Source organism: Mastigoproctus giganteus, chromosome 13, assembly GCF_048544385.1.
Source record: "Mastigoproctus giganteus isolate SK-2022 chromosome 13, ASM4854438v1, whole genome shotgun sequence".
NCBI lineage: Eukaryota > Metazoa > Arthropoda > Arachnida > Uropygi > Thelyphonidae > Mastigoproctus > Mastigoproctus giganteus.
Window position 1 is genome coordinate 148,222,314 of NC_143587.1, and position 26,028 is coordinate 148,248,341.

The 26,028-nt window shown below is 38.0% G+C and overlaps 1 protein-coding gene across 1 annotated transcript in view; it reads left to right on the forward strand.

Annotated features, from left to right (window-relative positions):
- LOC150076513 (muscle calcium channel subunit alpha-1-like) overlaps positions 1 to 26,028 on the forward strand; it is a 1,171,392-nt gene that overhangs the window by 786,589 nt on the left and 358,775 nt on the right. The window contains exon 28 of the mRNA XM_090387375.1: positions 10,890 to 11,000. Within this exon, the coding sequence (XP_090243501.1) occupies positions 10,890 to 11,000 (111 nt within the window). The remainder of the gene's footprint in view (positions 1 to 10,889; positions 11,001 to 26,028) is intronic.

Below are 26,028 nucleotides of genomic sequence, written 5' to 3' on the forward strand. Positions count from 1 at the left end.
GGATACAAGTTTATGGATATAATTTTTTACTGAAATTGAAATTTTATTGAAATTAAATCGAAATCATGACTCAGACCAGAGCAGCAAAGTAAAAGGCTCAAGCTAATGGGAGTGCTGTGGCTAAGAGTCTCCAAATTCAGGGGGGCAGTTGCCCCCTGAATCACAGCCTTTTAAAATGCACTACTTGCATGATGTTTGTGGAGCAATCAGGTACGGGACATGATATTGCCATGGGGGATGATGATACTGCCATGATATTGGCACATGATATTGCCATGTCTTTGTGTGTGCGCGCGATGCAAGGAGTGTAACAAAATCAGGCAACAACTCAGCGTTGTTATGGGCCTATATGAGAGCTTGAAGGACAGGGTTGATGCCCCCAAAGGAACTAAATTGAGGGGCCCATCAAGCTCTCAGCTGCCCACATCAACGCCAGAGCTTGCAATTTTTCATCACGCAACGCAGCGACAACCCCCAAGGCAGAATGCGCTGGTCCCACAAGAACTAGTAGTTGTTGGTGACTCTATTGCAAGGGAAACAGGGAACATGCTTTGTAAAAAGAATACGTGGAACAGGACCAGGGTATGTCTGCCAGGGGCAAAGGTTGATGACGTTGTAGAGCAGATATCATCTTTTAAGGGCATAAAAGGTGATATAGTTGTACACGTTGGCACTAATGAAATTAAGAGTAGCAGACTGGCAGAATTACTTAACAAGTATAGGTCACTGTTGAAAAACAGCCGTGAATTAGGCTTGAATTTGAAAGTGTCTGCAATTCTGCCCAGACGCGATAGAAGGGAGTATATGATGGGAGCCTCGTCGACCAATTCGGCCCTGGAAAGATTGTGCAAGGCTCAAGGGGTAGAATTTTTTTCAGCCTGATCTGTACTTGTTAACAGGAGAGGACTAATGCTCATCGTGGACTAATGTTATTAGTGGAGTCCCTCAGGGTTCAGTGTTGTGTACATTATTGTTTTCTGTATTTATAAATAATATTGATGATGGTATATCAAGCTTAATGTCCAAGTTTGCAGACGATACAAAGGTTGGCAGAGTTGTTAAGGACACTACTGATGGTATGCTGCTGCAACAGGATCTGGAAAGGTTGAGCAGATGGTCAGAGAGGTGGCAAATGAAGTTTAACATTGACAAATGTAAAGTACTACATATGGGAAACAGCAACCCCAGAGCAATTTATCAACTCTGTGGTAGTACACTGACAGTGATAGAGAATGAAATGGACCCGGGGGTGGTTGTGCAGGCAGATATGAAGTTCTCTGAGCAGTGCAGATGGGCTGCAACAGTAGCTCATGGTGTCTTGTCAATAATATACAGGAAGTTTTCTAGCAGGGATAAGGAGGTGATTATTCCCTTGTATAAGGCAATGGTCAGGCCACACCTTGAGTACTTTATACAGGTCTGGAGGCCTCATTTCAAGAAGGATGTAGAGCTGCTGTAACGAGTACAGAGAAGGGCAACAAGATTAGTGAATGGAACAAAGGGTTGCTCTTACGAGGAAAGGCTTAAGTTTTGCAAATTACTGTGTCTGGAGACTAGGCTCCGGCGATTTGATCTGATAGAGGTGTATAAAGCCTTGAATGGTTTGAGCATGCTCAATGCTGATGGGATTCTTCCTCTTGCTCAGAATAATCACCTGAGAAGGCATAAATTCAAATTGAGCAAAGACAGATGTAGAACAGGTTGGTGGATAGATGTGCAGAAATTTGCCTTTAGCCAGCAGGTAGTTGGTTGGTGGAACAGACTTCCATCCCTTGTTGTGGAAGTTGATAGACTAAATAAATTTAAGGCTCAGCTGGACAGGTATTTCGAACGAACGGAGGGGTGATGTGGAAGTTTCTTTGTTTTTTTTTATTTGGCTGATGTTGCATAAGCTTGCTTTCTTGCATCATATGCCTCTACTAATGCTAATGCTAATACCAAATCCAATCAGATGCTACAAGTGCTAAAAATTTGGTCACTCCCAAACAGCTTGTCAAGGAGGTACAATCAGCCCAAACTGTGGTTCCAAAACACGTGTAAATGAACTGCAATGCCAAAACTCCTCACTGTCCAAGCTGCAAAAGTGCCTGTTCCAAATCCTGTGAACTCGGAGAAAAATTCCAAAAAGAATAGGATAGAGAGGAAAGTTACCTACTAAGAGGTAAAGAAGCAAATTGATCTCAATACACCCAAACATATATGTGCAGCAGCAACCCAGAAATTTCAGTCAATGGCAACACAAACTGAAGTCTCAATTCTCCCAAAACATAACCTTTGCAGATTTAGCCCAAACAATGCTTGCATCAGCCTTAGACAGGAAGTGGAAATCAGAAGCAGCAATACTCAATTTACAGTTCTTCCAAGTGCATGTGACACACACACACACACACACACACACACACACACACACACACACACACACACACACACACACACACACACACACACATAAATTATAAAATTGAAAACAGCAATTCCAACTTGGAAAGCAAACAATAATGCATTTCACTAATGTGGATATTGATAACAATATCAACTCCAGATGAGTTGGTATTGTTATCAATATCCAATCATAGAACTTCGTGCAGAGGATGACTTAGACACTGAACATCTCACCTTTCCAAAAAAGGAGAAGATGAAGCTTGATTGCCATAAACAGTCTGGACTTAAAAAGCAGATAGAACCATCCTCATTTAATAAAACCCTATAATGCACCATTCATATGAGGGGCATTCAAAAAATAAGTTACACCTGCCACCATCTCTTGGTATAATTGCGCAACAAATGTGGGGCTTGCACGGAATGGAGTTCATATTGTGTGCCCCCTGGTAGGTGAGTTTCGTTGACGTAGCAGTAACAGTTATGTAGGAGCAAGTATTCATAATGGCACGTCAGCTAGAATGTTACTCCAAGTTCAAGGTATGCAGAACAGTACGATTTTTGTGGGTGAAACATCTGAATTGTTCCAAGATTCATCGTGAAATAACAGCGATATATAGGGAAAATGCAATGTCACATCCAGCCATAGTGAAGTGGTGCCAGCAGTTTGAAAGTGGTTGTACAGAATTGACAGATGCTGATCGAAAAGGAATTCCATCAACGTCAACCACTGCAGACAACGTGATGCAGGTTGATGAAATGATTCGCAATGATCGAAGGCTGACAGTCGCAGAAATGGCAAAGGAGTTGGATATTTTTATAGGCAGTGTTCATTCCATCATCCTTGAACATCTTGACTATCACAAATTGTGTGCATGATGGGTTCCTCGTTCACTGACAGACGAACACAAAGGTCAATGTTTTTTGCCTTCTCTAGCATTCCTTCAATGCTATTCTGTGGAAGGCCATGACTTCTTACTCCGGATCATCACTGGTGATGGAATGTCCGTGCACCATTTCACCCCAGAAACGAAGAGAGCGTCTGTGGAATGGAGACGCACAACATTGCCTGTGCGGAAGAAATTCAAAGCTGCACCATCAGCAGGAAAAGTCATGGCCACTGTGTTTTTTGACTGTTAAGAAGTTGTTTACATGGAATTTATGGCAAAAGGCACAACAATTAATGCTGCCTCATTCTGCCAAACATTACTGTCTTTGCGTAAACAAGTTGCCTGGAAAGTTAAGCAAAGATGTTGTCATTCAGGACAATGCCATGCCACACAATGCATGCACAACATGACACTTGCTCCAAAGTTTTGGATGGGAGGTATGGTAACATCCATATTTCGCCTGGTGGTAACCCTGGGTATAATCCTTGTGTGCAAGTCCTGAAATATGGCACTTAGTATACAAGTGGTAATCACCCACGTGCGAACCATTGTAAGCAGAGGTTGAGGTGTGTTGCCTTCATGTTATTAGGCAGTATTCGTGGTAGGCCCTGGGTGCCAAACATTTTTATGGCCAAGTGATTCTTGTGCATTTAATGAGCATTTTTCTCTTCTGCAACTGAGATTGTTTGTTTTCTATTATTAAACTTTTCTATTAAGTAACTTTACTTCATTAAAAGCACTAAGAAGAGAGCATAGAAGAAGGAAAGTACCTTTTTCTTTAATTTAGCTAGCCTTACTAACTGTACTAACCTCTACGCTTGGCCACCAAGAGGCACTGTTTCTGCCTCCCCATGGTAGGACCAGTAACCTTGGTGGTAAAGATAACCCCCCATTGCCAAAAGGAGCCATCATAGATACAAACAGTTATCCATGTTTAGAGTCTTCGAGCTCAAGGCCAGAAACTTCTAATGTCGACCATGAATCCAGTTCCCTAAAAGGCTTTGAAGAGAAGCAGTGTCATGATGATAGATCAAACTTCCTGATGATACATTCTCTATCCACCCAACCTGTGAGCAAGTTATCACCATACTTGATTCAAAGATATTTAGAATCTATTGCTGGATCACCAAAAACAGTGAAAAGACTGCAATCTGGAGACATCCTGATTGAAACAACCACCTGAAAACATTCTGAGTGGCTGTTAAAGACAGCAGCATTTGGTGGGTTGCCAGTATCAATTACTCTCCACAAAACCTTAAATTCATCCAAAGGTATCATCAGAGTGGGACCTAATTACAGTCTCTGAAATAGAACTACTCCAGGAACTCAGCAGTCAAAAAGTAATAAATGTGGCACTTGTACATATGTCTGCCTTGACATTCCCTGTCTTCTTCTTTTCTGACTTAAAATCTCTCTACCACATTCTGTAAAATTCATCTGTTGCTCTGTCATTCTCCCAACTGCACTAGTCGCTTGGAACTCTTTGCCTTCCTTTCTCCTACTGCAACTTTCCTAACAGCGAGGTAATTTTTCCTTGGTGATTTTAATGTCCACAACTCCAGCAGACTTCTGTTTTCTTGTCACATGAAGCCAGCTGGTCAAGATGCTCAGCCTTTTGCAATTATTAATGACCTCACACAGATAGTTCATTTACTTATTATTAGCCACATGGTGCAAGGAAGCCTGAGGCTTATGCTGTACCAGCTAAAAAAAAAATTTCTGAGTTACCCTGAGAGAGAGAGAGAGAGAGAGAGAGAGAGTGTGTCAGAAGTAGAAAGGAGTCACTAAGAAAGAGAAGAATGATGATATCCAGCTCAGGACTCTGGGGTGTACCAAGCCCATACTCACCAGATGTGAGCCCAGAGTACTAAACAGTCCTAACCACAGAGCCAATGCTCTTGATAATTTTCTCACAAACAACCTTTTCAAGTACACTGAGTGGGCAGAAATCATTGGATACCTACCTAGTAATGAGTAGGGCAGTCACACGGTGGGTGCCTCCATAGCCAGGTGGGAAGGAGCAGTAGTGCATAGCACACGCTTCTTGATTAGACCGGGGTCCGAGCCCGTCACCACCAAATACGGAGGATGTGAAAAGGTCAGGGAATGACCACCACACATTCCCAGAGCAATATGGCCTTAGTTGCTAATGCTCCTAAAAACCAAATAACAAATAACAAGTCACACGGTGAGACATTGAGTCCACTAGTTCATGAAAGTGTTCCACGGTTAGCCATGCTTGCTGCACTGCTGTCCATAATTCCATCACATTCCTGGGTGGAGGATCCAAAGCTCGAACAGACCTTTCCACGGTAACCAAAAAATGCTCCACAGGGTTCATGTCTGGTGAATGGAAAGACCATTCCGTGGTGGTAAAATCTGTGGAATGTTCTTCGAACCATGTTCTAGTCACCATGGCTCTTTGGGGAGACGCATTGTTTTGCTGGAAAAGTTCATTGCCCTGTAGGTGCACGATGACCATGAAGGAATGCAGATGGTCTACAAGGATGGACATGTAATCTGTACCATTCAGAGATGCATCTAGACATACCAGAGGTCCCAACGTGTGCCACTTGAACATTCCCCAGATCATTGCCGACTGTTCACCTGCCTGAGCAGTTCCTTGTTGACATGACAGGTGCATGGCTTTGTGCAGTTTCCTCCAGATATGCACCCTCCCATCCACTTGAAATAACTGGAAATGGGACTCATTGTACAGGGAGACTCGTCTCCAATCATCCAAGGTCCAGTGCCGATGTTCTTTTGTCCAGTTGAGCCGTGGAGTCCTGTTTTGTGCTGTTAGCAATGGGACTCTGGTGGGTAGGTGGCTCTCATAACCTATTGCGGCTAATGACAATGATTACCTGATGGTCTTGGTGGAGACATTTCTGGCACCTCCCTCATTGAAGTCAGCAGTGATTTGTGCCACTGTCACTCTCCAGCTAACTGGAGAGTGCCACTGTCACTCTCCGGTTAGCTGAAACAATGCGAGACAGATGTCAATGGCCACGTTCATCTACCACGTTCAGTGAGAATGGAGTAACAAGTTATGAAACTTAAAAAATAGGAATGAAGAGAACATTCTGAAAATTTATTTATGTTTTTGATATGATTGAAGATTTCATGGAAGGGGAGGAGGAACACAACACATTTCGCCATAAATAACATAAAAACCCACAGAATTCCAGCAGTCGGTATTATCGCAAATTCAATAACATCGTGTTTACTATCCGTTTATAATAGATTGCACTAACAGAAAAGCCTAATAAACAGAGAACTGCTAATTGTTTTATGGTTGTGACCTCCAGAAGTCCGACCGGACAATGTGGTATGGTTGGAGACAATCGTAGGATAATCTCGAGTGCTGGCCAATTCGGTTGACAGCTGCAGCTGGCATTGTCCGCACATACACCTTACCGCATTTCTTTAGTGTGTGTTTTGTGTTTTTACTTGTATTTTTATTTATTTTTTTGTGGTTTTGGGTTAACAGAAATGGCAACAAAAAAAAAAGTTGCTGTGTCTATGGAACAAAAACTGAACATGCTTTTTTGCATTGATAAGGGGGAAAGTTTAAAAAAGATCGCTCTCAATATAGGGGTGGCAAAACAAACTGTTTCCGATTGGAAAAAAATTAGGAAAGCAATCAAACTTTTGTGCAAAAATGGTGGCCAAAGACAGCTTAGGAAATAGAGCTACCATTAAGCAGGCAAAAAATGAAAATTTGTACGAGGCCTTACACATTTGGTTTTGTCAAGAACGAGAGCAAGGGGTTCCTTTTTCAGGCCCAACCCTTCAATCAAGGGCTCTTAGCCTTAACAAAAAGTTAGGAGGTGACCCATCTTTTACTTCGAGTTTGGGGTGGTTATCAAGGTGGAAGGAGCATTATGGAATCTGACAGCTCAGAATTACAGGTGAAAGTCTTTCTGGTGATTGTGTTACAAGCAAAGAATTTAAAGTACGTAGTTTATTAGTGAAGAAAGTTTAGTTCCATCCCAAATTTTTAATGCTGATGAGACTGGTTTATTTTTCAAAATGTTACCCAAAAAAACACTTGCCTCAAAACTTGACTCTTCAGTTAAAGGACATAAATCAAGTAAGGAAAGAGTGACGTTGCTTTTGTGCAGTAATGTGTCTGGGAATTTAAAGTTATCACTGTTAGTCATAGGAAAATCTGCTAACCTCCATGCTCTTAAAAATGTGAACTTAAATGCCCTCCCAGCTAAGTGCACGTCACAAAAATCAGCTTGGATGAGCTCAGCTCTTTTTAAAGATTATTTTTTCATCTCATTTGTTCCCTTAGTTAAAAAATATTTAAGGGATCAAGGACTTGAAGAAAAAGCAGTTTTATTCATTGATAATGCTCCAACCCATCCAGCAGAAGAACAACTGAGATCTGGCAACACCTTTGTAAAATTTTTGCCGCCCAACATTACTGCACAATATATTACAGCCTATGGAACAAGGAGTTATAGAGCCTGTGAAGCGGCGCCTCCATAGCCAGGTGGGAAGGAGCAGCAGTGCGTAGCAAACGCTTCTTGATTAGACCGGGGTTCGAGCCCATCACCACCAAATATGGAGGATGCGGAAAGGTCAGGGAATGATCACCGCATATCCCAGAGCAATATGGCCTTAGTTGCTAATGCTCCTAAAAACCAAATAACAAACAACAAACAACAGGCTGTGAAGCGACAGTACAGAAAGAAGTTGATAATCTCACTGTTAGAACAACAAGAAGCGCTTGAAGAAAAATCAAACTTTATGGACCTTCTTAAAAATGTCAACTTAAAGACAGTAATTTATTTTTCTGCTGCAGCTTGGGATGAAACTGACAAGACTACCCTTATCAAATGCTGGAAAAAACCTTGGCCTGATGTTCCAATAGAAAGATCTGAAGAGGAACTGGATATTCCTTCACATTCCGATGATGATGACAAGGATGATAATGATTTTGTTCAGTTATTTCAATGTCTAGGGGTTCTTTAAACGTAACAAATGAAGACATTTCCCCATGGATAATGTGTGATAATGATCTAGGACATGAGAACCTCACTGAAGAAGACATTGTGCAAGCATGCTCATCATCATCGTTGCAGGCTAATGAAGACGACAACACATGATGAAGTGTGTGAGAAAATAACTGGTGTGAGTCACACTGAAGCAACCAGAATGCTAGAGAAGCTACTGATTTATTTCGAGAGACACATCAGCTGGTGAGCTTCTGACCTTGAAACGGTTGCGAGACTGTGCAGCCCGAAAGTGAATTTCAAAATTAAAGCAAAAAAACATTGAGGACTATTTCAAGTAAACTTCTCGAAAATAGTTATTGGTTTTGTGTTGTAATATTTTTGTGTTTAATTTTGTGCAATGTAATGTTCTACATTAAAACTTTATTGCTTTGTTCAGTATTGTTTGCTTACTATATTCTTTTACTTTTTATAATTTTTACTTAAAAATATTGTTTTATTAATTTAGTATAAAAACCAATTTAGTTAAAATTTTGTTATTTAGTAACTTTAAATAAAAACTGGTATGTTAAAGATAGCTTCCAGTTAATCCAGACTTTCACTAATCCGGACCGAGTGTGGTCCCATCAAGTCCAGATTAACAGGGTTCTACTGTATATAAAATAAAGCATATATTTTTAGAATATATACTGCCTTTTATACATATATGCATTCTTAACTTTTTGACCAGATAACTTTTTCAAAGTTACCAGAATCTATTTTTACCTTGCCTTGGTGCATAATGGCCATTGTTGCTAATGTGCCAGAAAAGTATTATACCAGACCAAAACCAACATATCTATAGACAAATTCAATGGGAAAGTTTTATGAAACTCAAGCAGTTGTGCTTTGTATTTCAAAGTCTTTTGATCATTCCAATTTTAGAAATCTTGCTCTGCACAAATGGCTTCAGCTTCTCCAATATCCACTATCTATTCTATAAATCCTGATTTCCAGGTTATTCTCTAGTGGCATAAACATAATTTAGTTAATTTAAATCCTTCTGAAATGCAGTCCTGTCTTATATCATAAAAATAATTCTTCTGCTCCTATGCATCTCTTTATAATACTCAGATTTCTAGATAAGATCACATACTCTATTAGGGATTACTTGACTTCTGATCTCTCTCTCTTGGCATAAGCACATCGCAAAACTGGGTTTTCTCTTTTGCTCTCAGCATTACATTTCTTCTAAACAGCTATTCACTTTGTACAAATCTCAAATCTGCCATACCATTTAATATTGTTCCCACATCTGGAGTGGTGTCCCCATAGTCTCTCTCAGGCTTCTAGATTCGATTCAAAAGAGGGGAGTTAGATTGATTAATGACCCACTTCTTACAAAGTCTCTCCACTTTTTCTCTCTTTCATAGACATTCTGTTTCTGTTGCATGCCTTTATTGTAGTACTTCCTTAGGCACTTTTCTTCTGAAAATAGCTTCTATAATTTCCTCTGGCTCTTCCAAACCAAGTTAAACACATGCCACAACCAGTCAGCATCCCTTTACTGTCCAACTTCGAAATCACAGAACCAGGTTTTTTTTTTCCCCTCATTTATTCCTTCAACTTCAATTTTCTGGAACAACCTCTTTTAATATGTATTTCCTGAAAATTACAATTTACAGAAATTCGAGCCTAATATCAACAAGTATATTTTTCATCTTCTTAATCTTCAACCCATGCACAGTACTAAGTACTTTAGTACTGTGCATCTGATACCTTTCATGTTTGGGGTTTTTATTAAAAAAATAAATGGTATATATCATTGAGATAAAAGGTCTACCAGTTTCTGTTTTATTGTGCACTGTTTCCACTTCAAAATTTCTTCTTCACAATTTGGTTTATCATTTTTATTGTGGGTGGTGTTTGTCCAAAAAAGCTTCTCGAACTGCTAACTTCTTCAGCATTTTCCTATTTTACATGCCACTTTAAAATTTAAATCTTCTCTTTCATTGTATGGCTCATGGTATGTTTGAATTATTCCAAAACAATAGAAAAGAATATTTATAAACCTAAATAACTTATAGATATTTACAACAGCAATTATTTAAAATATTTTCCTTATTTATGGACTGCCCTGTATATATATTCTATAGAATATATATTAATGTATAATATATCATACATTAATTAATATATCATACATTAATATATTCTTCTTACACCAACTTAGCTAGTTTAAATAAATAAAATAAAATATTTAGTCTATAAAAGTAGTATTATACATTTGAGAACCAGAAAAATATACCCATACACATAACGACAAAGTTCAGAGAAAATATAAACTAATAAAATAGTCTATTAAAGGTATATTACAAAGGAGCCATTTAAGCAAAATGCTTTGACCACTCATTTAGGAATAGCCATAGTGGTTTATACAGGAATCATCTCATGGTGTGCTAGTGAACCTAAAAAAACATGGCAAGTACAACCCCAAAATAATAATTCAGAGGTTGTGGAAGGTCAAGTGCAATAGGTCATATGCATGAATAGGTCAAGTACAAATAGTATTTAATTTGTTTTATCTTGAAAGCATATTATTTCATTTACATAAATTGCCAATAAATCTTCTTTGGTTTCCTGAAAATATAACTGTTTTCTTTTTCCTTTCTACCAGTATCATGGGCAACCAAAAGAATACACAGTGGCCTTAGATATAATGAATATGATATTTACTGCTGTATTTGCTTTTGAATTTCTTTTGAAACTCATTGCCTTTCGATTCAAGGTGAGGAATAGCTGTTATTAATATTATTATATTACAAAATATATCCCTTGAATATTGATTTTTTTTTCTTAAATTTAAGAGACCAGATGATGTTCTATAAAATTTGAAAATCTTTCACTTCTGATCAGCTGAAAAACTCAAAGCATTTCACTTTAGAGATCTATGTTTATGTTTATTGTAAGCTGCCCATAGTTCAAAAATCAAATGCGGATTTATATGGCCATTATTTTTTAATGAACTGACAGAATCACTTATCAGTTATTAATTTCAGCATTGTTTGCTTAAAAATGTGAAATTTGTATGGTGATGTTTAAAATATGTTTCTAATATTTCAAAAGAAATAATTTAACACAGTGGGCGAGCATGGCTTTTGTCAGTGAGATATGCATCTTTTGTTATAGAAAGGTGTAAGCATCCATCTATTGTCAATCAAAGGATGATTTCCCCCAATTAATTTCTCACTCATTGTTGCAGTTCTTTCCACAGTGAAGGTGATTAGATTTTTTAATTATGTAAAACAGACAAAAGACTTTTCTTTTCAGCATTATGTATATAAATTTGCTTTTCATATGTGGGCTCTAGGGAGTACATAAATCAATCTACATTTTGAAAGTCACTTCAAACAACATGTTCCTTTAGTGTATGATTGTTCTAAATTTTTTAAACCATATGTTATTATTCAACTAATTTTGTAGACAGTTTATACGGGATGGCGGTATGAAAATAGCTATTAAAACTGGAAAAGATTGCTCCTGTTGACCACAGTTATCTGATTTCAGTTTACAAAAGGCAAAACTGAAGAATTTCTGTTAAATTCATATCCAGTATGTGATAAAAATATAGCTGCCACTCTCTGGATTTTCGACGGAGAAAACATCTTTTTTACTTGATTTTATCATTATCCAACTCATTGTCATAATATAGTTGGTGACAAAAAAGATTTTCTGTATATTTCTTTTTGAAAAAAAAAAAATAAAATTATGTTAAAATTGGATTATTTATTTAATTTTTAATTTCATGAATTTCTGCTTATTTTCCTTAACAAATTGCATTTGTGATTTGGTAGTCTACAATGCAAAACAGAAATGCATATTAATGTCATTTTTTGTTAAGTGCAATCATTTCACAATACTTCTGTGGTGAAGAACTAATTAACATTGTTTGGTAAAATGCCAGAGAAATACAGTGCAAAATTTCAAAAGATATATGTGCGAGGTTATACAGTTTTTCGATACGTATTTAAGGTGTTTTACTTTGAAGGGGCATAAAATGCAATGTAAGTAGACATTTTGAAATGAATAAGCTTAACAACTGCCTGCAGTACATAGAAATGATGTACAAATGATATCATATGTGCTGATGTTTATTTACATCTTTTGTCCTAGAACGAAATCCTTCCCTCTGAGTTGTGTTGATCATGCAGGCATTCAGTTTGTTCAGAAATTGTTTCCCCGAAAGAGAAGCAAAAAATTATGGCTGCTGAAGAACAAAAACAATTGTTAAAATTAGCATTAGAATTAGCAGAGGCACACAATGCACAAAAGCAAGCGTATAGAGCATCAGCCAAAAAAAAAAAAAAAAACCTTCCCATTTCACTGATCATTCAAATGTTTGTCTAGTTCTGCCTTGAATTTATTTAAGCTATCAACACAACACCACAACAACAGATGGAAGTTTTCTTCCAGCAATCAATTACCCGCTGGCTAAAGGCAAACTTCTGCATATCTATTCTACAACTATCTTTCCTTAGTTTGAGTCTATGCCCCCTCAGGTTTGTAATCTAAGCAAGAGGAAGAATCCCATCAGCATTGAGCCTGCTCAATCCATTCAAGGCCTTATACCGTTCAAGGAAAGACTTTGATTGTGTGGGTTACAGAGCTTGTAAACCAGGCACCTTAGAGGGGAGTTGATTGAGGTTTATAAGGCTGTGAGCGGTGTTATAAAATGAATGCAGGCAGAAGTTTCACTGTTATAAAGAATTCGAGAACTAGGGGCCATAAATTCAAATTAGGGGAAGAGGTTTAGACTAGATTTTAGGAATTTTTCTTTTAGCTAGCTTTCATTGATTACTGGAACAAGTTGCCTCCACAGGTAGTTGAGGCTGACAGTTTGAAGAAATTCAAAGGTCACCTAGATTGTTACCTATATGAGGAGGGAAGCAAATAATTTGTATTTTATTGTATACTTTGTTTTTTTTTTTATTTTAGCAAAAAAAAAAAAAAAAAATAGATAATTTAGCAAAAACCTGTGGCTTCCTTCCACTATATGACTAATACTAATATTTTTTGTATAATCTGGGTTATCTGTGATAAAATTTGGCCTTTCAATGCGATCTGTGAACCAAACGACGATCAGTGCAGTGAAAAAACAGCTCACCTTTCCAAGATCAAAAAAAGTATGAATTTCAAAATTTGAAGATAAATGATAATGCTCATTGTTTCAGCTCAAACAGTGAATCACTGGTATTTCATTCGACTATTGCCAACTTGAGAGAGAGAGAGAGAGAGAGAGAGAGAGAGAGAGAGAGAGAGAGAGAGAGAGAGAATTTGTAGGGGGAAAAAAAAGACTATAATTGTAGAATAATAGTTGGTTTCTCTGTCAGAAACCAATAGAATAATAGTTGCATTTTCTGATGACAAACAAGTTTCTGCCCATGACTATGTTCTGTACTCTGCTAATTCCTCTTTGCAATTTTTTTATATTTCTGAAACTGAAAAAAAAAAAAAAAAATCACTCGTAAACCCATTTCCAGTCAGTTGAGCAAAGTTGATTCACAAATAAATTACAATATCTTAAAAGATTTCAGATATGCTTTGAGGCAATATAGGAACTTGTAAAATTCTGCATGGGAGCAACTCAGAAGAATTACATTGAAAGAGATAAGTTGTGTAATTAATAATCTTTACTAAAATTTTGATATCAGTCTTGTTATTTAATAACTACACCTTGTAATCCACTTCATACACTCTTGGTATCTTCCCACATGGATCACAGAGGACATCTGATTTAGACTCTATAGGTCAATAGCAACTGACCTTACTAAGCATTGGCGATCATATTTATACTTTATTTTACAAATTTTCATGTTGTGGGAGTGAGGCTGTCTGTCTTTGTACCTAGTAGTATCATGAGCTAGTGAATTTGATTAGTTTTTGTGATAATGTTGAGTTTTTTTTTTTTTTTTTGCTTTGATAATGCCATAAATTGTATTAAAGAAAGCATTAAAAGCCCTTATCATGTTAGAATATTTTTACATTTATCTGAACATTTAAATAGTTGTGGTTTAGTATAGGAATATTCAACTGTCCCTCATTCCTCTGTATTTTTGTGAATTATAAAAATTTTAAACCTTCATTTTTTTTGGTTAACTAACATTGTAAATTATAATAAAGGAATAGTTTTAAGAGTCCTGACTGCATTTACTAGCTTAGTTTTGTTTTGGGCTAACTATTTATACATACAATTCTTTGTATAACTTATACATACAATTCTTACCAATGGTAATTTGGCAAGAAATTCATGAATAAGAATATAATTGTTTAAAATTTCATTTAAATTACAAGTATCCCAATGAACTATAAATTACATTGTTAGGTTTAAAAAAAAAGCAGATCATAAGCAGAAGAATGTGAATAATGGCCTATTGCTTGTAATTGCTGTGGTCAATTGGCCAATCTGAACTCTCCTGTTTATGTGTCAGATAGTCGAAAACTTTACTTGAGTCCACTTAATATGTTGAATCCACTTATTTTATCAACTTAATAAAGCTTGACAGTTTAAGCTTTATTAAGCTGATTCTCTGAAGTGGGGGGGGGGCGATGTCTTAGAATTTAGTATTATTAGTGGACACGCAAGGAAGGAAATATATGCAGCAATATATGTTACAGCAAAAAGAAGAAAAAAAAACCTACCAATATCTTTTATCCATCTCCTTTAATAATTCACCTAATCCTTCCTTAAATTTATTCAAACTACCATAATATCAGATAGAAGTTTGTTTCAACAACTAGTTATTCTCTAGTTGAAAGCACATTTTCACACAGCTTTCCTGATCATTATTTTTAAATTTATATATATGTCCCCTTAGAGTAAGGGGACATAGAGTAAGGATGCCATCACTGTCTATGTGCATTTTGCTACTTTTGGCAAAATACACATAGAGAGTGAGGATGCCATCATCATTTAGTTTATTCAATACATTTAAAGCTTTAAACACTTGAGTCAGGTCCCCTCACAGGGGCAAAGTTTCCAGATGTCGCAATTTATAGAACTGAAGTTTTTCTTGAGTTCTCTGTAAGATTTCCTTGCTTTGCCCATGACTAATCTCATTACACTTCTTTGCACACTTTTCAACAGATCCACATTCTTCCTAAAATGTGGCTTCCAAGTTCTCAAGATGTAACCTAACAAGTAATTTATTCAACAGGATAATCAGCTCCTTGGTCCTGCTGGCAAAATTCCTCTATATTACTGACAGATCTCATGAGCTGGCCTACCTGGATTGTTTCATGTTGGGCTGTACAATTACTCCTATTTCTGTTTCATTGCCCATCGCCTTAAGTGTGGTACTACCCAGTTGGTATGTTATTCGGGAATTACTAGTACCCAAGTACAGTATCTTACTTTTATCAGTGTCTAATTAGGTCTTGTTGCAGTAACATACCCTGATTCCTGTCACTTAAACATGATGGCTATGACAACCTTTGTATCACAGCAACCTTCAACAGTAAATTTGATATACATTATCAATATTGTTAATAAATATCAAAAACAATAAGGCAACATCGACACCTGAGTAATGCACTAATAATACTAGTCCATCAAAAACAATAAGGCAACATCGATACCTGAGTAACTGCACTAATAATGCTAGTCCATGAACAGTAGTGCCCATTAATAACCACTCTCTATCTCCTGCCAATAAGGCAAAATCGATACCTGAGTAACTGCACTAATAATGCTAGTCCATGAACAGTAGTGCCCATTAATAACCACTCTCTATCTCCTGCCACTCAACCGTCTCTTTATCCATAGCAATAATCTGCCCTTAATGCCACACTGCTCCAGGTTGTACAACAGTCTTTCATGCAAAACAGTGTTAAAAACCTAAGTATATTAAGATGTCAAAATTACTTTTGCATCCAGTTTTCTTATGACTGCATCATAGTAGTTGATTAGATTGGTCAGACAGGATCTTCTATTAACAAATCTGTTACCATGATGGACCTGCATTACTAATTTGATCAATGCTCCATTATTTTCTCTAGAACAGAAGTCCCATGTAGTGCATTTATCTCATATTTTGGAGCTACTTTGCACCATGAGTTGCTGTGGTATTGCATTAATCTAAGCAAAACAGTGCTTCTCCAATGGAGAAGCACATTGCTATTTTCTTAAACTTAAATTCCTGGCGCCTCCATAGCCATGTGGGAAGAGCAGCAGTGCATAGCACACGCTGCTCCTTCCCACCAAATGAACACAAGTAAAAATTAAGTAAAAAGCAATGCTTTTTACTTAATTTTTAATTGAATTAAATTGATTTTTAATTGTTGTTCATTTGATTTTTAATTATTATTGTTAATTATTTCTTACTGTAATGTAAGATTGTCGATTTTTTTAAATTGTTTTCATTTTAATTTCTGGAGAGTGTCACACAGAAATGTTCTACCTATCACGTTGAGGTAAACTTCTCTTATTCTTTTACAAATATCGATATCAACATAGAACATATTAAACATTATAGCTCTGGTTCATACTATCAAATTCATCCTGCACATTTTTCTTCCCTATGATTAGTCTAATCTGCTCATCTGATTAGAATCTTAGAATTTATTGTCGGTAATAACATCATCAGTTTATCCTGCTGCATAGAATTTAAAATATGTTTGAAGCCACTAGTAGTCACCTTTATGAATGCAAAAGCCCTTCCCTTTGTCCCTGACAGTATTTACATCTTTAAGTAAATCCTGCATCAATACACTGTGATCATTGACACTTAGTGATTGTTTTATCAGCAGAGTCTTAATGCATGAAGAGTTGCTGCTAATCAGATTGAGAGTATGGCTTCTTTTCATTGCCTCTTTAACATCTGTCTAGTTCTTTCTTGAATAAATTCAATTAAGAACTAGACAAATTATTGGAGGGAATAAACAAGTAATGTAACAGAGGTTTTTTTTATGTTTTGTCTAATGCTATATAAGCTTGCTTTCTTGCATCATTATATGCCACCACCACCACTACTACTACTGCTAATAATAACAGGCTATTGTGTGAATGATAAACCTATAAGTCACAGTGAATAACTGGAAAGTTAAAATGACCTCCACTGTAAGACATTCTGATCTCTCTGGTTCACTCTACCTGTAGTTGTTCATTGTACTCATTAGAGCCATTTGGCAGACTCCTACTCTCATTTTAGTTTTTCCCAGTATTTGTCACACCAAACTGATTCAAAATTGCACTTGCCATCTGCATCATCTGGGTAGGTATTGTCTTAGATTCTATGTGCTTCTTAACCAAGAGCATTATGTTGGAAGTTCTCATTTTTTTACTGTTTTGTAGTAGAGTATGTACCTATGTTCATACATGCATTCACACGCATATATATTGATGTGTATTCTACATAAATTTAATCCTTTCACAAGAAATTATCTCTCTCTCTGTGTTTTTGTATTCAACACATGTTAAATTGTGCAATGTTCCTTGACCTTATTATTATTAAATTACAGATGCTCAGAGCGAAACGGATACAAAAATAGATTGTGACAAGTTTAATAATAGGAAATTATACCTATATTAGATTAGATAAATACAAATAAAAGCTTTCAGTTGTTCAGACAACCTTCCTCAGTTAAACTGACAGTTAAGAATGGAGCATGAGGGCGTGTACTGCCAATCTTGTACATGAAGTGCGCGATTGATTGTTGGATGTTGAAGCCTGTGGCTGTGATGTATGCAGACATGGCCAGCATTTGTCAATGGACAGGATTGCTGTTTCGGTGATAGGGTGGACTTGACATCCACTGTTCCTGTTCACTGAGGTATTGGAGCATTTGATGTTTAACGACTCCAACCAGGAGCGTCGCCGATAGTAGCGGGACTTATCCACAATCACGACATCGCGGTGTGGGTCAATTTCGTGGTGGGTTGCCCAAACGTGTTCGGCAATAGCTGAATGCTCCACATCCGCTAAGCGGATTGCTCTTTTGTGTTTGGAAAGGCGTTTTTCAAGCCGTCTCCCAGTTTCCCCGATGTAGCAGCTAGTGCAGTCATGGCAAGAGATGCGGTAGACCAATCCGCTTTGTAGTAGGGTGGGGACAGGTGTTTTTACCTTAGAGATGAGGGATCGTAATTTTCTGCCTGGGAATTCTATGCATTTTATCCCATGTGATTTTAAGATTCTACAAACCTGTTGCGATAGATTTGGGTAGTATGGGATAAAGGCGCTCGTGGCCAAGTCATCACTTTCGATGTTTCTGTTGGTCACTACGTGGCCGTGTGTCTGTAGGTCACACCTGTCAAGGCTATTGATGGGATAGCCACACCTCGTAAGATCCGCCTTGACTTTAGCAATTTCTGCGCCTCTCATTTACAGAGCTAGAGTGTGTCCAGGCACGAGTTAGCAAGGTTCATGCAGTGGCAAGAAGATTGCACGAGTTAGCAAGGTTCGTCCAGTGGCAAGAAGATGGTAATTCGTGCCTGGACACACTCTAGCTCTGTAAATGAGAGGCGCATCGAAATTGCTAAAGTCAAGGCGGATCTTACGAGGTGTGGCTATGCCATCAATACCCTTGACAGGTGTGACCTACAGACACACAGCCACATAGCGACCAACAGAAACATCCAAGGTGATGACTCGGCCATGAGCACCTTTATTCCATACTACCCAAACCTATTGCAACAGGTTTGTAGAATCTTAAAATCACATAGGATAAAATGCGTACAACTCCCAGGCAGAAAATTACGATCCCTCATCTCTAAGGTAAAAACACCTGTTCCCACCCTACTACAAAGCGGATTGGTCTACCGCATCTCTTGCCGTGACTGCACTAGCTGCTACATCAGGGAAACTGGGAGACGGCTCGAAAAACGCCTTTCCAAACACAAAAGAGTAATCCGCGTAGCAGATGTGGAGCACTCAGCTATTGCCGAACACATTTGGGCAACCCACCACGACATTGACCCACACCGCGATGTCTGATTGTGGATAAGTCCCGCCACTATCGGCGACACGCCTGGTTGGAGTCGTTAAACATCAAATGCTCCAATACCTCTGTGAACAGGAACAGTGGATGTCAAGTCCGCCCTATCACCAAAACAGCAATCCCTATCCATTGACAAACGCTGGCCACGTCTGCATACATCACAGCCACAGGCTTCAACATCCAACAATCAATCATGTACTTCACGTACAAGATTGGCAGTACACGCCCTCATGCTCCATTCTTAAAAAAAAAAAAAAACTCCATTCTTAACTGTCAGTTTAACTGAGGAAGGTTGTCTAAACAACCGAAAGCTTTTATGTGTATGTATCTAATCTAATAAATGTATATTTTCCTATCATTAAACTTGTCACAATCTATTTTTGTATCCTTTTCGCTCTGAGCAACTGTAATTTAATAATAATAATGAATCCAGAGTGCACAGGCCTCTTTAATCATGTTCCTTGACCTAACTATTAAGAATGCTTGGTGAAGTTCCCAGTCTGATTGCAAATGAGGAATGCCTTGATGATTATCAAACTTGGAGCAGGCCAGAAATTGAAGAGAGTGCTTCTAGTTTGGGAGCTGAAAGACACGGCAGATAAAATGATATATACATTTAATATGTTGCCTGACAGAGAGAGAGAAAGAGATCACCACTAAGGCAGCTCACTGTGAAAAATTGCACTACGTGCTCACATGGAGCACACCCACAGAAAGCGCCTATGCATAGCTTGAGAAAATATTTTTTTGTCTTTACTACCTGGCGACTGTATTGTCCCTACTGTAACATTAGCATTATAATTAATAAAGACAGAATACAAGCTTATATAGCATCAGCCAAAAAAAAAAAAAAATCTAATTTCATCCATCCACTCGCTCCAAATGTTTGTCTAGTTCTGCCTTGAATCTATTTAAGCCATCAACTTCTACAACAACAGATGAAAGTTTGTTCCAGTAATCAGCCACAAGCTGGCTAACGACAAACTTCGGCACATCTATCCTACAACTGTCTTTCCTCAATTTGAATTTATGCCCTCTCAGGTGATTCTGAGCAAGAGGAAGAATCCCATCAGCATTGAGCATGCTCAAACAATTCAAGGCTTTATACAGTTTAATCAGATCACCTCGCAGGTGCCTAGTCTCCAGACACTGTAATTTGCAAAACTTAAGCCTTTCTTCGTAAGAGCAACCCTTTTGTTCTATTCACTAATCTTGTTGCACTTCTCGGCACTCACTCCAGCAGCTTTACACCCTTCCTAAAATGAGGCCTCCAGACCTGTATACAGTACTCAAGGTGTGGCCTGACCATTGCCTAATACAAGGGGATAATCACCTCCTTATCCCTGCTAGAAAAATTCCTGTATATCATTGACAAGATACCATGAGCTATTCTTGCAGGCCATATGCCCTGCTCAGAAAACTTCATATCTGCCTGCACAATTACCCTCAGATTATTTTCATTCTCTACCACTGTCAATGTAGTACCACACAGTCGATACGTTTCACTGGGGTTACTGCTTCCCATATGCAATACTTTACAATGTTAAAATTCAGTTGCCACATCTCAGCCCATCTGCTCAACGCAGCGTACAACCCTGCCAACCTTCGTATCGGCTCCAAACTTGGACATTAAGCCTGGTATACCATCATCAATATCATTAATAAATACAGAAAGCAACAATGGATCCAACACTGAACCCTGAGGGACTCCACTAATAACATTAGTCCACAAAGAGCAGTGTCCATCGATTACCACTCTGTCTTCTCCCACTCAACCATCTCTTTATCCATAGCAGCAATTTGCCTCCAATGCCACATTGCTCCAATTTGTGCAGCAGTATCAAAAGCCTTTCTAAGATCCAAATATATATGATATCAAAGTTATTCCCTGTATCCAGTTCCTTTGTGACTGCATCATAGTATCCAATCAAATTGGTCAGACAAGACTTCCCCTTACCAAAACCATGCTGTGTCAAAGCTATAATTGAAGTCTTGTCAAGATGATCCTGCAGTGCTTCTTTAACCAGTGCCTCCATTAATTTCCCTGAAACAGAAATTAAACTAACAGGTCTATAATTACTTGTATTACACTTTGATCCTCCTTTATGAATTATTGTCTCCTTTGTGAATTTCCCTCCCTGAATAACTCCTCATGTGTGAATGTAGATGCAAAATACCCATTTAGTTTGTTAGCTAGCTACTTGAGCAGGATCACCAACAGTTGAACAATCCATATATATAGTGGACCAATCTGATTCATCCCATTCCTTCTAGAGTTTACATAAGTAAAGAACTCTTTGCTGTTTTACTTTGCATCCTTTGCCAAAGATTTCTCGTAATCTGCCTTTGCCTGCCTAACCTCCTTTGTGACTTGGTTACAGACCAGTGATATATTTATCATAGGCTTCCAGATCATTCTTCTCATTAACAGAAGTTTGACTCATGTATTTAAAAGAAATTTGACTTGCACTTAGGCTGTTTAGAAATGATCCTGTTTATCCACAAGTTGAACTAATACCTAATAATATTTTTAATCGAATAACATCACAAGGAAACTGAATGTGTTATTTATTAAAACTCAAAGGTACTGATGTTACTAATTTCAGAAGTATATAATTCTTCTTCATTAAACAATTGATAGTCTGGGTGAACTTTTGTCATGCAAGGAATAAACATATTGAATCTAAATGAGCAACAGAGTACAATGATTGTAAAATTGCACTGTTAACAAATTAGAATTTAAAAGCTTCAACATTGTTTTTATCACTTAATTCTGTGTGTGTGTGTGTGTGTGTGTGTGTGTGTGTGTGTGTGTGTGTGTGTGTGTGTGTGTGTGTGTGTGTGTGTGTGTACAGGGTCCAGTCACATTATTATGACCACCTAACTAGTATCCAGAATGTGTGCCTTTCACAGCATGCACCACAGCCAGCTGCCGTGGGAGGGACTCAAGTCTGCGGAAGGTTGCTACGGATATCTGTGACATGCAGACTGCAGTGCATCCCGGAGTTCCTGTAGGTTCCTTGGTGGAGGACCTATCCATCTGATGTGTTGATCGAGGTGGTCCCATAGATTTTCAGTTGGGTTAAGTTCCACGGAATTCTGTGGCAGAGGGACTAGCTTGAAGTCTTTGTTGTGCTCCTCAAACCACTCACGGACAATTCTGGTGACATGGTATGGCGCATTGTCTTGTTAATGGATACCATCCCCCCCAGGGAACACAGTCAACCTGTATGGGTGTACCTGTTCGGCAATGATCGATAGGTAACCATTCAAACAGGCCTCTAGGGTTGGGTAAATTCATATTGTGATTTTAAATGTTTCTCACCAACCACTTATAAAACAAAACACGGAAACTGGAATTTTGAAAACTATGTGTTTACTACTATATATTTGCAATTAAAATAACTTTACAACTAAAAAGGATAAAATACATAAAATATATATATACATCGAGTAAAATACATTAAAATACCAGGTTTAGAGCGATAAAACCAACCATAGCTTTCAAGGCCTTCTTCCTCAGCGGTAGCTTCCTTGTACTGCGGTGCATCTTAAGTACCAGCAGGTTTATGGTCTAAATCACGTGTTTACGGTCTAAATCACGGTGAACGATTTCATATGAAATTGTTCATCCCTTCTGAGGATCATAGCCTCAAATAGCGGATGAATCTGCAAACCTTTGTCTCTATTAATGTTCTCTGTCGAATTAATCTGCAAATTCTGGAGCCACTTGCGGTCCCAGAACCTATGTGCCCGAACAGTGATGATAGCTTCGTCCGGGGAGATCTGGTGTTGCTTCTCCCAAAAATGTTCGGCCACGGCAGACTTACCATAATCTGCATTTCTTATTGCCCTTGTGTGCTCCTCCAGACATTCTTTGAGACGGCGCTTTGTTTCCCCTACATAACATTCCCCACAATCCGGGCATTTAATACTATAAACGACTCCACTAGCATTCTCTTTATGAATGGGGTCTTTTACTTGTGACACGATTGTGCAGCTTCCGTCCTGGAATCTGCACACAACGCGTTTGATAGTTTCTTAGTACCCTAGTTATATGCTCAGTTAAGCCTGGATAGTAGGGAATGTATGCAATGGCTATTGGAGTGAAGGGCTTGCCTCTTCTCTGATGTTTTCTAATATACTTTTGTATAATCCTCTGGGGGTAGCCACACTTTGTAAGATCCACCATGACGCGTTCATATTCTTCTTTCCTATCCTCGGAGGTACTACAATGCGATTTTGCCCTATCTATTAACGTTCTGACCACACTGTTCCTATGATAATTGGTCTGGGCAGAATTATAATGTGAGTACTGGCCTTTACACATCGGTTTCCTTTAGACTTTAGTTTTTAGTTGTTGGCCTTCTCTACAGACAAATACATCTAGGAACGGCAAAAATCCTTCTTCCTCTACCTCAGAGGTAAATTGTTTGAATGAGGAGAAGCCATTTAAAAAATTCAACGCTTCATTTTCACTCCCCTTTTGAATAATTGAAAATGTATCATCGACATATCTCTTCCATGGGTGCATAGGGAGATCTCGACCATTAAATATTCTAGCCTCGAGCTCCTCATAGCTAGATTAGCTATAATCGCACTAATGGGGGAGCCCATGGCTGCACTGTTAACCTGCTTATACATCATATTACCAAAAGTAATGTTGGTGCTTGAGAGGCATAGTTCTATACCTTTACAAATATCTTCTAAGTTTAATTGCGTTCTGCTACTCAAGGTGGTATCATTCTGTAAGGCCATGTGGGCACAAAGTACCCCATGGTCGACAGGAATGCACGTAAAAAGCGATGTCACATCAAAAGATATCATAGCTTCATTTTCTTCTATGTGCTGACTTCTTATGAAGCGCACAAAATCTTTACTATCTTTGACACTGAATTCGAAAGTTCCTACTAATGGAGACAGTATTTTGGCCAGGAAACCAGACAAGGCATATGTGGGACTGCCAATGAATGAAAATATAGGTCTAAGTGGCATACCCACTTTATGTATTTTTGGTAAGCCATAAAATCTCGGTATCTGGCTCGCTGTAGCATGCAATGTCCAATACTGCTCTTTGGAAATTTTGTTGGACTAGCCAACTCTGAATTATTCTATTTACTTGACGTTCCAAATTCATCAATGGGCTTTTTTGAATAACCTTATAAGTTGTTTGATCATTCAATAGATCTAACGCTTTACTTAGATATGCTTCTTTATCAAGGGCCACTATTAATTAGTCTGCCTTTGTCCGCTGGTAAGACCACAATACTGTCATCTTGTTTGAGGCTCCTAAGTGCTAATTTCTGTTTCACACTAAGATTAGCGGGGGGGCTTTTTTGGCTTGACTCAGAATAGCTGCTGTTTTAACTCAAATTTCATTTGTGTATTTCGGGCAACTTATTTATCGCTCTTTCCACACCCATCGCTATTTCTGCAACGGGTATTTTAGGCGGAATCATGGCAAATTTTGGTCCTAAATTTAAAATCTCTATCTGTTCTTTAGTTACTTGCTTACTGCTCATGTTCACTATAAAATTCACAATATTATCACTATTGCTTCTGAACCTGGTTTGCTCTCTGAGTCTATCAAACTTTGCCATATGCCTTTGTCTGTAGATGTCAGAAATTTGTCTTGTTTTTGTTGACACCATACCAATCACCGCCATATGTACTGAAGTCACACTCTCACTTATCTTATTAAAACACTGTCTTTTGTCTCCCCTGATGTGGTATAAATTCCTGTGTAGTTTCTCAATCCATATATTTAAGATCTTCTTTTGATACCACTTATTAACATTAAATAGTCGTTCATCCTCAAATGGGATTTTTACTTGGAAGCCTCGGGGTATAAGATTGTGTGCCTTGCACTGATGGGAAAACCTCAAATGCTGCTCGTGTTTGACCTCTTTATCATTATGTTTCTGGAAATCTCTGATGCACTGCACCGTTGAAGGGCCATAAACATCTAAATAGTTCTTCAAACAGGCCTCTAGGGTTGGGTAAATTCATATTGTGATTTTAAATGTTTCTCAGCAACCACTTATAAAATAAAACACGGAAACTGGAATTTTGAAAACTATGTGTTTACTACTATATATTTACAATTAAAATAACTTTACAACTAAAAAGGATAAAATACATAAAATATATATATACATTGAATAAAATACATTAAAATACCGGGTTAAGAGCGATAAAACCTACCATAGCTTTCGAAGGCTCCTGCCTTCTTCCTCGCTGAGGAATAAATAAAGAGCGATAAATAAGTTGCCTGAAGATACAGCAAATGAAATTTGAGTTAAAACAGCAGCTATTCTGAGTCAAGCCAAAAAAGCCCCCCCCCCCCCCCGCTAATCTTAGTGTGAAACAGAAATTAGCACTTAGGAGCCTCAAACAAGATGACAGTATTGTGGTCTTACCAGCGGACAAAGGCAGATTAATTAATGGTGGTCCTTGATAAAGAAGCATATCTAAGTAAAGCTTTAGATCTATTGAATGATCAAACAACTTATAAGGTTATTCAAAAAAGCCCATTGATGAATTTGGAACGTCAAGTAAATAGAATAATTCAGAGTTGGCTAGTCCAACAAAATTTCCAAAGAGCAGTATTGGACATTGCATGCTACAGCGAGCCAGATACCGAGATTTTATGGCTTACCAAAAATACATAAAGTGGGTATGCCACTTAGACCTATATTTTCATTCATTGGCAGTCCCACATATGCCTTGTCTGGTTTCCTGGCCAAAATACTGTCTCCATTAGTAGGAACTTTCGAATTCAGTGTCAAAGATAGTAAAGATTTTGTGCGCTTCATAAGAAGTCA